At 38.3% G+C, this 13854-nt stretch overlaps 1 protein-coding gene across 2 annotated transcripts in view; it reads right to left on the bottom strand.

Annotated features, from left to right (window-relative positions):
- The window catches only part of LOC139691777 (b(0,+)-type amino acid transporter 1-like), a 63985-nt gene that overhangs the window by 13326 nt on the left and 36805 nt on the right, over window positions 1-13854 (bottom strand). For both annotated transcript variants that reach the window (XM_071589636.1, XM_071589635.1), the window contains exon 5: window positions 748-1080. In XM_071589636.1, the coding sequence (XP_071445737.1) occupies window positions 748-1080 (333 nt within the window). The remainder of the gene's footprint in view (window positions 1-747; window positions 1081-13854) is intronic.

Below are 13854 nucleotides of genomic sequence, written 5' to 3'. Positions count from 1 at the left end.
AAGGAATGTTCAAATTAAAAACTACTGGCTATAAACTCTGGCTATTTCGTCTGACTCCTAACCTTTGACCTATCTGGCATGGGTGACCCTACCAGGAGCAATTATCATTGCTCTAACCTGCACAGCTCTAGGGGTCATCGGAACGCATGAGGTCTTCCACCACATCAAGGTTGTAGTTGAAGGGAGGGATACTCCAGTTATTAGTGCTATAATGTACTTTATCCATGGCCTTAAGGTATTGATGGACGGTCAATTTCTCTAAAGGGTTATCAATATATCCATGTTTAGGATGTTATTTGTGTAATTTCAACGTAAATGCTCTGCATATATACTTTCATAACCTGTTTGCTGAATTTAAATTTAGGGACCTATATTATTTATTAAACACTATTTCAATCGCAATATTATTGAAATAAAATGTTTTTTATGAACAATATTTCTTATATTTGTAAGCTTAATGGAGAGAAAGTCTAGGATGATGTAGCCTAACGAAATCAAAAAATCAAGAATAGAGCCTAATAAACTGTGTACAATTATGTGCAATGGGAAAGGTTATAATCATAATTTTCCTTTGTTTATGAAAGTATATTAAATCTTTAATGTGACCCCTCAATCTTAAAGCCTAAGAATTTACAGTATTCAAAGGCTAAGTAAACTATTGTGATATAAAGAATAAGGATATCTATGCTGAATATCATTATATCTGCCTAATGAATATTGAGAAGTAAATTACAGGTAAGAACTTACCAACGGCAGCGACGGCGACAAGTTTGGTGGCAGTTTCTTGACAAAAGAGGGTACCATCCCCTATTTCTTCTTGGGGAACATCAGAGAGGAATGGCCGAATGGAATACTCAGAGAAAGTGAGCACAATAACGGCAATTTCGGCAGGTCGAAGGGCCAAAACGTATATCCAAGAGCACATAAATGCAGGTAATGGTCCCCATTTTGCAGTTCTCCCTGTATGTACCTTTCCTCCACCTCCAGCAATCCCGCCACCAGCGAAAGCCTCTTGGAAATAGGCGTATTCGGCACCAGATCGCGGGACCACCGTTCCGAGCTCGGCGAAAGCCAGGGCACCTACGGATAATAAACGAAGTACATGGAAATATAATACTTTAGAGTTTGATTGTTAATCATTTTCTTTCAAGGAAGTGCACATGAATAAATAAATGATATCAATTCATTTAAAATGCCCAAAAAATGAATAACAAACTACTTTGCCCAAAACGGCTTTAGAACGATGTTGACTAGATTATGCGTGATTTGTTTTGGCGCTTGTTTTATAAATGCCACACCATTCACTACACAATTAAAATATCGTCAGCAATATGGACATTAAACTGATTATATTTTTTGAAACATAGAAGAACTACTAAACAAACAAAATATGAACAATCATTTATTTTAAGCAATAAATACTGCTCAAATAATTAAAATTGTTTTCGTTAGTACCTTTTTGTGAACACAAGTGCGTGTTTGATTTTATTAGCGTTCAAACGTATGGAATCATGTGATTTTGAGGTGACTATGAATTTAATAAAAGCTAATTAAACAGGAAGATGGATATTGAGTCGAAGGAGTAGGAGAAAATGAGAGAAATCCATAAATTATTTGCCTTTAAGTCGGGAAAAAGTTGAAATTCTTGAGGATATCAGATTTTGATGAACTTTTAAGGAATGGCATTTTATCCTGGATCATATACAGTTGCGAGGTTAGATTTTAGATATATTATCTGGGAGTATGCGAATAAAATACAGAAATGAGATAAAATAAAGGAAGGGTTTGAGGTGGTTTACGTTGTTGCATGCAAAGACCATTCAAAGTACTCCATGCTGTTTTGTACTTTTGGATGAGTTATTCTATTCGCCGATGGGCTTCAATATGTTAACATAACAAATATTTTATAGAAAACCGTTGAAATTGCCAGTGTCACCATTTGCTGTTTATGTTTCCATATTTACTTTAAATTTATCAAGGCTAAAATAAAAATGAATGATTTATTATCAGCTATCGAATACATCCATGGATTATCTGTTTCGAAACGGCAAGTTAATACAATCAAGCAATGAGGAATAGTAGGCACTCAACAGGCACATCGGACTCGAAAGAATAAAAGCTACTCTCACGAGCCATATATTTGTGCGTATGAAGTTTTAATTGATAGTGTAAAAGTTGTTGGTTCAAATAAATTAAAATTCAAAATATTAATTTATATTAAATGGAAGGAACTTATTCAGGAAACCTTTTAAAGTTTAACTTAAGCGAACATTCTCTTGACGACTGAAAATGAAATTTGGAGTGTTTCTTGGTCACAATCTCACAAATGACTGAGAAAAATAACACATTTCCTTAATTTGAAAAGACAGCCACATTTAAAAAATATGTATATTTTCATTGGGTGATTCAAGGTGGTGAAAACAGATATAATGAACATTGGAGAGCTAGTAGCGTGTGTCGGGAGCATTAGGTCAAAAGTTTTGAAAAAAACTCCCATGTCCAATGATGCACGGATGATATGAATGACGCCGTCTTGTTTAGATTGAAGAAACGTGACGGAATCCTCTCAACGGGAACGTTTCCCGCGATATACTATTCGTTCGCGTTGACGTCGCATTAGCACGAGTTCGTTAAGTTGGCGGAGGTGTGTTTGGGAGAACGTCCTTGCCAAGAGAGAAATTCGGAGTGGTACTTCCACGTGCCGTGAAATCTTTCGTCGAATAATGCGGTGGTTCTCGGAAGGAATACCCAGCGTGGCAGCTTTATAACATGTTATTTTTTAGGGAAAAGCAGCGTGAGTGGAGCCCAATTTTACGCATTTTAACCAATGTCATTGCAACCTAACCATCTAATATGACATGTAAAATAACCATAAATACAGTAATAAACCCGAATGTCGGTTTGGTATGTGATTGTAGAGTTCACCAAGTACTAAGCCAGACAGCGTGTGAAATGCACACATCAAGGTGGGGGTTGGTACCTTTTTCTCTGCCGGTTATGGTTTGGTTTCTCAGGAAGACCTGGCACCCGAAAAATCACATAGCTTGGGTGAAGCTGAGGGTACCCAGAGAAACTTGCCCGTGAATCGAACCCGGGTCCTCTAGTCATGTATTTAATATAAAGTCATTGTAATGAAATGACTGTGAATACTTCAAGACGATGGGTGGGTGTACAAATGATAATCTATTGCCTTTGCTAATACAATGTGTTCCAATCAAAAAAAATTTCGGGGAGCAAAAGTTTTTTTAAATTGCTCATGGTTACGGTAATGGAAAACCGTACTCGTGCATGATACGAAAGAGTAACCATACAAATTTTGCTACACTTGCGAAAATTTCACAGATTTTCTTTTGTCACACATTGATGGCATACATTCTGTTGATATGTTGGTTAGTTGATACGAGGCAAATGAAACGCTTTATGCATGCGACCCATCTTAAGTGTGTTCACTGTATATTTGCCTAAACCGACTAGAGTTACTGAAATGTGGATTGTTTAAACATAGGTCTTTGGTAATGGCAAAATCTGCATAAAAAATTGAATCTTACAAAGAAAAGTCTATTTGTAAAGAAATATATTTCTCCACGACAAAATATCCATAAAGAGAACAACCTGTTTCGATGACTAATATCTGGCCCTTAGATAATGACTATATGTATTTCTCAAAACCTGTCTTGTTCTCTAATTCAAAGTTTGCCGCGAAATAATTGCTTTACAAAAATACTTGCATTTATTTGTTTCTTTTGAAATATTATTCCATGAATTCACGTCCTTAAGGAAGTGATTCAGCTGCATTTTGACAAGAGCAGTTAAACGCATAATTTCCCCAACTAAAGAAATGATTTGTTGTCTCCGGCCTAACTTAATGGACTTCACTTAACATATCGAAATGAAATGAAATTATTGACTTTGTAATTCCACACACTTTATTTAGAACAAGACCCAGGTTTTGACGTTGAACATCATCATTAGGTGGTTTTCACAGAAGCCAACTTGGTTTACATGTATCGTATATACCTCCTAAAGAAGAGAATCGATCAGAATTTTAAATCTCGGGAGAAATCTGTTCTCCCGTAGTATCGTATTAAGTGGTTAGCGGCACGTAAAGTCGTGGTTCTCCGTATTTCCCTTGTTTATTAATTCTGATAATTTCTCACGATGATTTGAATTTTCAATCTGACATAGGTACGATCATACAGACAACATAGACCAACGAATATTGCATCACTGATTTCTCTGTCGTATTTATAGATATTTCTGTCATAACATGGAAAAAGGGCACATAGAAATTTATTTTGCTGGTCACCGTGAAAATCCTATGAGCATAGTAATTTTAAAACTTTTGTAAGCTTTACTCTTATTTTATTTTATACCGAAATTGTGCCGAAACCGTGGTTAGTTTGCGAATAAATCAGGGAGTTATCCTCGTGTTTTTAATATTAATTGATAAAATGATGAATATTTCATTAAACGCTTTCACGAAGTAATAATATGAGAAAAAACTCTAAAATCCCAAGAGTACATATTGACAATAGATCAATCTTAATATTTCCCGAAGGATTGAATGACAGAATGAAAGAGGTCGACTCAATGATTAAGGATGCTGCGTAGGTTTCCAATCCCTTCCTTTTGGCAGCGCAACGCATCAATCCAGAACGAAAACGTCGACATAACTTCGTATAGCAACTGAATTTTTATCCCAGAAATGTCTCTGTTTTAACAGCTTTACACTAGATTATTATATGGTGTATTGCTCAGCCTAGAAATCCGCCTATCATGCTGGCTACGCTGAGGGACAAGATCATTGGCCTACCCCTTTTTTTCTTGTGTAGAAAACAATCATATTATTATTATTCTACGTGTAACCCAGGACAGAAAATTGACCTTTTAATAAATTCTCGATAAAGAAAATTAATACGCCAATATGGGCATCACATCGAATGATGTAGGCCACGCATGAAGAGACAAAAGAACCAATGAGTTAAAGCATTCATTTGGAAAGTACCACTGCAGGATTCATGTCAGCTGGTGTGTGTTATGACAGAGAGGCTTTCGAAATGTGGGTTTTTAGAAGGCTGGAGAAATCGAGGTGAGTAGAAAGGAAGACGATTCAATTAGTTACACAGATTCTGTGTGATTTAGTGAGAGGTTTTTTTTTAATATTCTCGGTGAAGGAAATGTGAGCGGTTTTCGCCAAGATACCAATGCGAAAGACAACGTTACATTTCCATTCCTGCAAGATCCTCATGTAATATCAAAGTGCACCACTACATATTTTATGACCTTTTGTCATGTACACGTTTTTTAATTGAATTTCATTTTTCCTTTCCCTTTTTCTCCAAAAGTTCATTGCCGTTTACTTGGTAATAGTATATTCGAAATTTCATTTTAAACACAAATCTGAAATTTTGACTAAATCAAATGAGAGTAACCCTAACTTCTAACTGCAAGACATGTTGTTGCGTCGGATGCTAAGGTTTCGCCTGAATATAATCTATAAATCTGCTCCTTAACAGGAAGTCTCCTTAGTAGTTTGTCTATTAGTAATCATAGAAATTCATTTTGCACTTCCTGTTGACACATTGGAAGTAATTTCTGCGTATTTTTAGCTCGTGCCATCAATTAGTCAAACACTTACTTCAGTTTAATATGTAAGGCATTTAACTTTCTCATTAATTCCATAACATTTGAGCTTCACTATCATTTTTTTGGTGAAATTTTGAAGGCTCTCTTAAAAACCGTAATGCCTTATTCAATTGCGTTATTTTCCCATCTTCTTTAAATGTCGTTAGAAAATGGAAAATTAATTAAACAATCGAATGACAGTGTTTAATTGCAAGTACACTGCTCACATTGCTTAATATGATTATATTCTCAAAACTTTGTGTGTTTACCATTCTATAACAAAAGCCGAAAACCGCATTCATTTAAATGCTAATATACTCTCACAGGGAATACGTGGACGTATTTTAAAGAATATTGAATATCTTTAAAAAATATCAGTGAAATATCTTTGCAGAGTTTTTAAGTAAAGCTTTGAGACTATTCTTTTGAAGAAAGAGCAATATGATATTAATTATTTCTTTAGTGATCAAATTTGAGCTTGTTTATTTGAATTATAAATAATTGTGATACATTTTTTGACAGTGTAGATATCACAGAGGTTTCATAATCTCCTGATTTTTTTTAATTTGTCCCATGGCATATGAAAGAATGTAGGATATTTTGATTGTTTAGGCAGAAAAGTAGACTGGTTGATACAATAAGTTGGAGAGAGAAAATATTAAACGGGAATGTGTTGGATTGAGAGGGGGAACTGGATGCAATATATGTTGAAGAACAAGGGGTGGAGAGTACGAAAGAACTAAGTATCTTGTTCTTACTCAACGAAAAGGCTTAACTACACCAGGACCTGCAGCCGATAGCACTCTGGAAGGCAAGGAATTGAGGATATCATTGACATCTTCGAACTTTCCCTTCAGTATGATCAATTTAGAAAGAGTACTTACTCGATACTCGCGCTGTTTTCTTTGACATCTTTGACTCTCTTCTTCCTCCATCCGCGACTTATTCCCGATATTTTTTCCACTCCTCTACCCTCTTTTCATTACGCGGTTAATAATTATTGTGTCGTCAATGTTTTTCAGTCATTAAATCTTTGCAAATGCGCTGCGGACTTGATATCTCTGGTTTTACCACGTTTTGTGGTATATATTGTTCTCATTAGTGTTTACTTTATTTTGACGTCTCCATTTGTGACCCTCTGGACGGAGCATAGTTTAATGGGTGTCGGCCATATTTCGTGTTCACTTTATGATGGCAACGTGACGGGTGGAGGGTTAGGCCACAAGAACGGTAGCCTAAGGCCTAGCACTTCTATCCAAGCCTAGGTACTTCTAAAACACAATTCGTGTGATATCCAAGTGACCACTTGGAAAACTGCAGTCAACAGAATTTTTTCCCTGAATGTGGGAATTTCACGGAGGTTGAATTTTACGGTCGTCAATCTAATCGACTTAAACGTTGAAGACCGCAGTGATTTATGATGAGATATGGGATCAATAGGAATAAATGTTGTGGATGCAAGTTTATACTTAATTTTAGAATTAATATGGTGCGTATGGGGCAAGTATTTGAGAAGTTCTTGAGGCCAAAATACGAGGCTTGGGTTGGAGTTTGGGAGCATTGAAAGAAAGTGGATTGGATCCACTAGTATTATACGAGTATGATTTGGTCTGATCTTTTAGGCTGGAGTAAGTGAGCTGGGTGAGAAGTAAACAGATTTAGCTATAAGAGGAAGGTATTTATATGCATACATATTTTGAGAGATATGCACAGGTGAACGTGTGAGGGTCATGAAGGCGAACAGTGACGAATCAACGTGCGAACGTGGGTGAAGCGAAAGAAGTACGCAAAGGTAATGCGGGTCCGAAGAAATCGCTGAAAGGGAATACGTTTTCCATCGTTACCCAGAAATGTGTATCCACCAACCGCGAATGGAAACGGCGTGAATGTAATCAAAACGGTGTCTTAGACACAAGAGGGGGGGGGCAGTAAACACGGCAAGCTCCAAATTCCGACTCCACGTTTTTCGCCGAGAACCGCTAACTTTCAACGTTAATATCAGCAGAGACGTTCATGTATTTTTCTAGTTAAACTGACTGCTTGACTGTAATTTGACTTCGGATAGTTGATGATTTTTTTATTTAAATTACGATTACCTTCATTAAACCTTTGACAATCCATGGAACCAACACTTAGTAAAATGGCATCATTAGTATGATAAATGACTTTATGGTGTCAGGAAGGAATGTTTTACAGGTTAGCGTCCTAGCATACTGTTGACCATATTCACGTGTTTTGAAGGATGCTCAACATCAGATTATTTCAACCCCGGAATCCTATCACTCCTATCCAATCACTTCGTAAAAAATTGTTCAAATCGTTTCAAATACACATAGGCCGCATACAATGCAAAAATATGTGTGCCATGAAAAATTGGAACTCTTCGCTTGTTGGAATATTGCATGGAGATGGGCATTACACAAGGTTTGTTTAGCTGATTTTGCTGTTGCAAAAAGTTGAGGTCGCGTTAGGGAGGGTCCATAAATGACATTGCCTTGTTATTGGAAAAGCAAGATTTGTATCGGGGTTACATCAGGTGTCAGAGGGGGTGGAATAATCGCGGGCAAGGTGAGATCATTTTGCGTTCATTCAGAAAGAGTTCCCCGGCTTACCGTGAACGAACGAGATGGAAGGTATAATTTATTTTGTTTGCGTAAATATACACTGCAAAAGGAGTTTTTTAGCACTTTACACTGTACAAATGCACTTAAGCGTATTTTCCAGCCTACATCAAAATAATGCTGTGATTTTTCAAAATGTTGACTGAAAGCGACAAAATTCATATTTCCATCGGTGTCTCCGCCTCTTTATACACGTCATGTAAAGATTGCAAGGTACCAAGTGATCTGACGTTTATCTTATTGCCCACCAGTCAGCTGTCTTTTATCGGACTTTATATTCACTGTGAAATTCAGCCTGACACTAATATCACTCAGGTTTGGTTGGTACACGTATATTTCCAATAAAACTTGTCTCTTAATATAATAATTTTAAAATATATATGGAACAGGAAAGACTTTTCATCATCATTATGAATCGGATCCACCAATTCACACCGAGTTCACCCGGTACTAAGCCCGATGGCGCGTGAAATTCACACATCAGGGTAGGGGGGCCAGTTACTTTCCCTGTGCCGGTTATGGTTTCCCAGGAAGATCTGGTACCCGAAAAATCACACGGCTTGAGTGGAGCTGAGGATGCCCAGAGAGGCTTTCCCGTGAATCGAATCGGTCTCTCCGGTCAATAGTGCAACGCTCTCCCGCTGGACTATCGCGTACTAAGCGATAATGCCGTCCAAAATAATTTATATAATTTCAAACTCAAACACCGATTGCATTCACGTCACGGCAATGGAATGCATTTATGCTTGAATGACGCCATCGAAAGCCCAAGTCTGAGCTATTAATACGCCGTAAAAAATGTTTCAAGGTGTCATTGTCAAAAGTCCTTCATTCTTCCCGTTCTAGTTCGCCCACTCTCTTTTCGATTACCACGTTCTTACATATCGCATTCCACTATTATTTAACTACCTATTATTTCCCTTGGTCTACCTTGCTGGGCCTTTCCTTCAATATCCCCAACCGTTACATTCCTGTTTCAGCGGAGAATGGCAATTTTATATGACCCTTATGGAATCGAAAACTGTCGAAGGTTCCTATGATTACCATGAAAATTGCGGCATATTTTTCATGGATTTCGAGGGAAGTCTCAAAGGGAGGAATAATGTTACAATCGAGGAGGGGGAAAGTCAAATATACTGAAAATAAAACAAGCGAAGAGGTACTAGGAATGGTGGGGTAGGAGAGAGAGTTGTTTGGAGAAATCAAAATAAGGCATGAAAATTGGTTTCAGAGCGTTTAGCTAGATGATGTCTTTTTACGACATTAATAGACTGGAGCAAGTTTAGCAGAAGAGGCAAAGGGAGAAAACGGATAGGCATGTTTGACGGAAGGAAGGGAGGTTAGGATGTATGCTGAATTGAAGAGCCGTTTATTGTAGCGTGATAAGTCTCATCGTGTCTCGTCAGCCATACAGCGGTATTTAATCTGTGTTCCACAGCTTAAACGGTCGACTACCATGAAGAAACTAATTGTTATTTGGCCTGTAAATTACATATCGTTTACCCGGGAACACCATTTTGTATTGCCCATTCTTATCCTAAAACCATAGACAATATGCCAAGGTTGTTTATTGTACTCCCATGCGAGAACCCTCGATCAATTTTCATTCTTCGTGATGTTGATTCATATCTTCAGTAAGCAACGACGGCGGGGAGAAAAGATGGGAACGCGGCACCTTCGTGAAGAGCATCCTTCGCTTCGAATTAAGATTCGAGGCCACCACGCGCAGTCGCCGACGACGAAGGCGGCGAGGTGGTTCGAGGGGGAGGGAGGAAATACGCGAGTGAGGAAGGGAATGGTGTAGGCCCGACGTCTTTCGCGTCAGAGTCGCCATCACGCGCCTCCATCCCCCGTAAGCCGCCTCCGCACGTCATCAGTGGGCGTAGTGCTATCTCGACTGGAGCACGCCCCATAGAAATTAATAAAGATGTGTGAGTAGAGGGGATTCTTCCTCCTTTCAGCTCCTTCCGCACTCGGTCGTCGTGGCGGAGGAAGGAGGGCTGCGAGATCAAATTCAATGCATTCGTAAAATCCATGTATTTTTTCAATAAATAACCGTGAAGAAAAAGGAGTCGTGAGGCGTGGTGAGAGAATTGGGTACCTGTTTTGATAATTCATATCTGAGGGAGTGAATCAATTCCTTTCGCTTCATCGTATTCCTCTTAAGCACGAGAGTGAGTCAAGTGAAAATTTCGCTAAGTGCTCTAACATCTCAAACCATGGTGCCGCTGTGCCGATAGTTCATAGCAGTAATAGAAATTACTTGAAGAGTGGCCCACAGTGGGCAGTCCGATGCCAAAGCGCAAAAATACGGCAGAGCAATTGTATAAAAATGGTGGGTCCACATGCAACATACATAACAGAGGAAAAATGTTCTCTAATTTGTTTATTGAGTAGTAGAGGGGTGAAAAATAGCGACATTCATTGGTGAATGCTAGCTTAGTTTGGTGATGCACATACGTAATTGTCACTCACGCAGTGGTGTGTGGACTAGGAATTTCTTAAACAGCGTTACTTCTCCGTCAGACTCCCCTCGACCAGATCAGGTACACGTTTGACGTCATAGACCTTTGCAGCATTCAAATATATGGCTTTTATAGAGGTATCCATGCACTTTCGATGTGTTATAAAACTTCTATTGCACGCCATGGGGGCTATATGTGAGCATCATACAAGTGAGAATAATTTGCGTTCAAGGATTTCCAAGAAAAAAAATTATTAAGTTTTGAGGTCATTGTCTGAACCACCCTCAGATTTACCAAAGCAAAGAGGAAAACGAGCGACAAAGGAATAGCCGAGAACTCAATGTCGAAATTAGGGCCTTTTTGAAATATGCAATACAAAACTAAGTAGAAACAAAGAACTAGGGTACGGTTCTGGAAACGCACCTCCAATGTTTATAACTGTTTTATCATCATGGGCTATCAATCTAAGGATTGATTAGTTGATTATCTCCACAATATCCTGTTCCATGCCAATCTCTTCATACTCTCTTGGCTCCTTGCTCCACATTTTCCATTACCTGCCTGTCATAGGTACTCGTTTAGGTTCATCCTCGGCCTTCCTTTGCAATTATTCATCGCCTATGTTTCCTTAAAATATGGCCTTCTGTAAATTATCGTGCCTTAGGATTTGAACAAATATTTTCATCCTCTTCTTCTTGTTATTGCCCAAGATAGGCTTCCCCATCCCTTCATCTGTCTCACTATTTTATAGTGAAAATTCTCCTGTAGTACCGTATTTCCTAATCGAATAAATGCCAGGAAGACCTTGGACGGTGAATCGTGTCTACTTTGTAAAAGCTGAGGGCGTTTTCTTTGTTGTAACCATACAGTAGAGAATAAAATACGTATTGTTATTATGAACAAAAGTTTTGTTATCCAAGTAAATGATTACTAATTCACTTATTAACTAGCTAATTTTCTTCTCGAAGTAAACTATAAATAAAAAGTTCCTTCTTCACAATGTTTACTACGCGGATTCAGACTAGTTGGTCGAGATAGTCTTGCTGGGGTAACAATAAAAATGCGACGGTTCCATCGAATATTGGATCAAAGTATCCAATCAGGCCGTGATATAAAGTGAACTCATATAGAAATGGGCGTGATGACATGCAAAAATTGACCTTACAAGTGAACTGATTAAATACATAATGCCCGTGTGCAATCACCGCTTGACACGCATATCCCTTATTTAACAAAAATCCATTATTGTGGGTCGATTGTAACATAACTAAATTTACTTGAAAGATAGGACTAGTATTTCAATTTTCAATAGAACCTCCCATTTCCATTAGGAGGATGAGAACTGTTATCCCATGTTGGGCTAATAGAGCACTAAGCAGGGACTGGGAAATAATATATTATAGTATCCCCTAGCTCAGGGTGCAGTTTTTATTTGCGAAATACAGTTCTGATCTTTGTGGAAATGAGATGCTAGGAGACAAAAAACCCAAGTATTCTGTTGGAATATAAATAGATATTGTCTTTTTTGCGAATGTGGAAAACGTGAAAAAATTCACTCTTATGAAGTTTTGCGCGTATCTAGAGCTTGAATCCATTCTTGGAAATATTTATCACCGTGAATCTGAAATTCATCGTTGCGTTCATCCTGAATATGAGACAACGACTAAATATGACAGCAGCGAGAATTTAACAGATGAAACTCGCACGCACTGGCGTCAACAATGTTACGTCACACCGGTGTAGAGGTTAAATTTCAAGAACGATTCAAGAAGAATCCCGTCCAGTTTTTGCTCATCATACATTCATGTTTTCCCCCGGCTGTCACTAACAGCAAATGAAGTCAGCTTAAAACCAACATTACCGCTTCTCGACTACAGAAAGCATTCTTTAGGTTTCAAAAGAAGACTAATTATTCCACGAAGGGCGAGATAATTAAAACGATCTTCAAAGGTGTTTCGTAGGTAACGAATATTTTCGAAGGACTAGCAGTGCACACTTTACTCGTTTCTAGACCTTTGAAAACTGAAAAGGTCTGAGAAATGCAACCAAAACTCTTAAATTTTCTCTAAAAACAATCAGCCTTGAGGCTGCCAATTGACGATTGTCATTTGAAAATTTTGTTTTGACTACTTCCTATGGATTACGACCATGATATGGTGGAAGGGCTTTGCGCGTTCCGTTGACCCCTATAACTGTACTGGAGAGGGCAAAGATAATTTCACTTGGTCGGGTAACTCATGGTCAATGTCACCCATTGGTCGAAGGGTAGGAGCTAAGGAGATGGTAGTCCGCGCTGCTGCAACTGCCCCTCAGTAAGGTGGTTGCAAAGGTTTCTAGCCTCAGAGGTGTTGCCATTTTAGTGACGGTGTCTTGTTAAAAACGTCATTGAGGAGGGTAACGGGAAATCATATTGATTTTCATCCCTATGATAAATGTGGACGGATATAAAGAAAATGAATCCTGGCCATTGGGAGACTCGACCCACTGGGCGGAGTGTCGTGATCGTCTTCTTGGAAGAGGGGTAGTGAATATACAGTAAGTGAAAGAGTTCCATTGGTAGACTTGAAAGCTAACTACACCAATCTAGTGGTAATCCAGGTGTATTTGCCGGAAAAGAGGTCACTGGGAGGAAGAATTAGGCAGTTTGTACCAACTATTTGATCAAATAATTGGGAAAGTGCCAAGAAGGAAGCATTTATTAGCAATGTTTAGTTTTTTTAAATTCAATTTTAAATTCACAAGGATTGAATTGGGTAGGAGAGTCCCAAAGTGGCATCTTGGAAATTAAACTGGAGAAAATTATGGAGTGCCAATAAAAGCATATAGTATCTAAGTGGTTATAGGGAATGTAAGATATCCGGGGGAGGATGGTGGGAGCTTCAGAAAAGGATAGAAAGAGCAACAAAGGAAATGAATGGAATGATAGGGAATAATAGAACTGAGATGCCATGGATCACATGAAAGATGCTTAATGTGATGGGAGAAAGAAAATATAGAAGAATGGAAATGGGGAGAAGAAAGTACAGAGGGTTAAACAATAGACTTAAGCGAGAATCTGACAGGGCCAAGTAAAGTATGAAAGATGAGTGCGACGGCATAAAGAAGCTTCAACGACAAGGAAAAGCAGAATCGTTACATATGAA

This window comes from Hetaerina americana, unplaced genomic scaffold (genome assembly GCF_022747635.1).
Source record: "Hetaerina americana unplaced genomic scaffold, ioHetAmer1.1.p SCAF_4, whole genome shotgun sequence".
Classification (NCBI taxonomy): Eukaryota; Metazoa; Arthropoda; class Insecta; order Odonata; family Calopterygidae; genus Hetaerina; species Hetaerina americana.
Note: the sequence above shows the minus strand (reverse complement) of the source record. Positions and strands in the feature narration are given on the sequence as shown.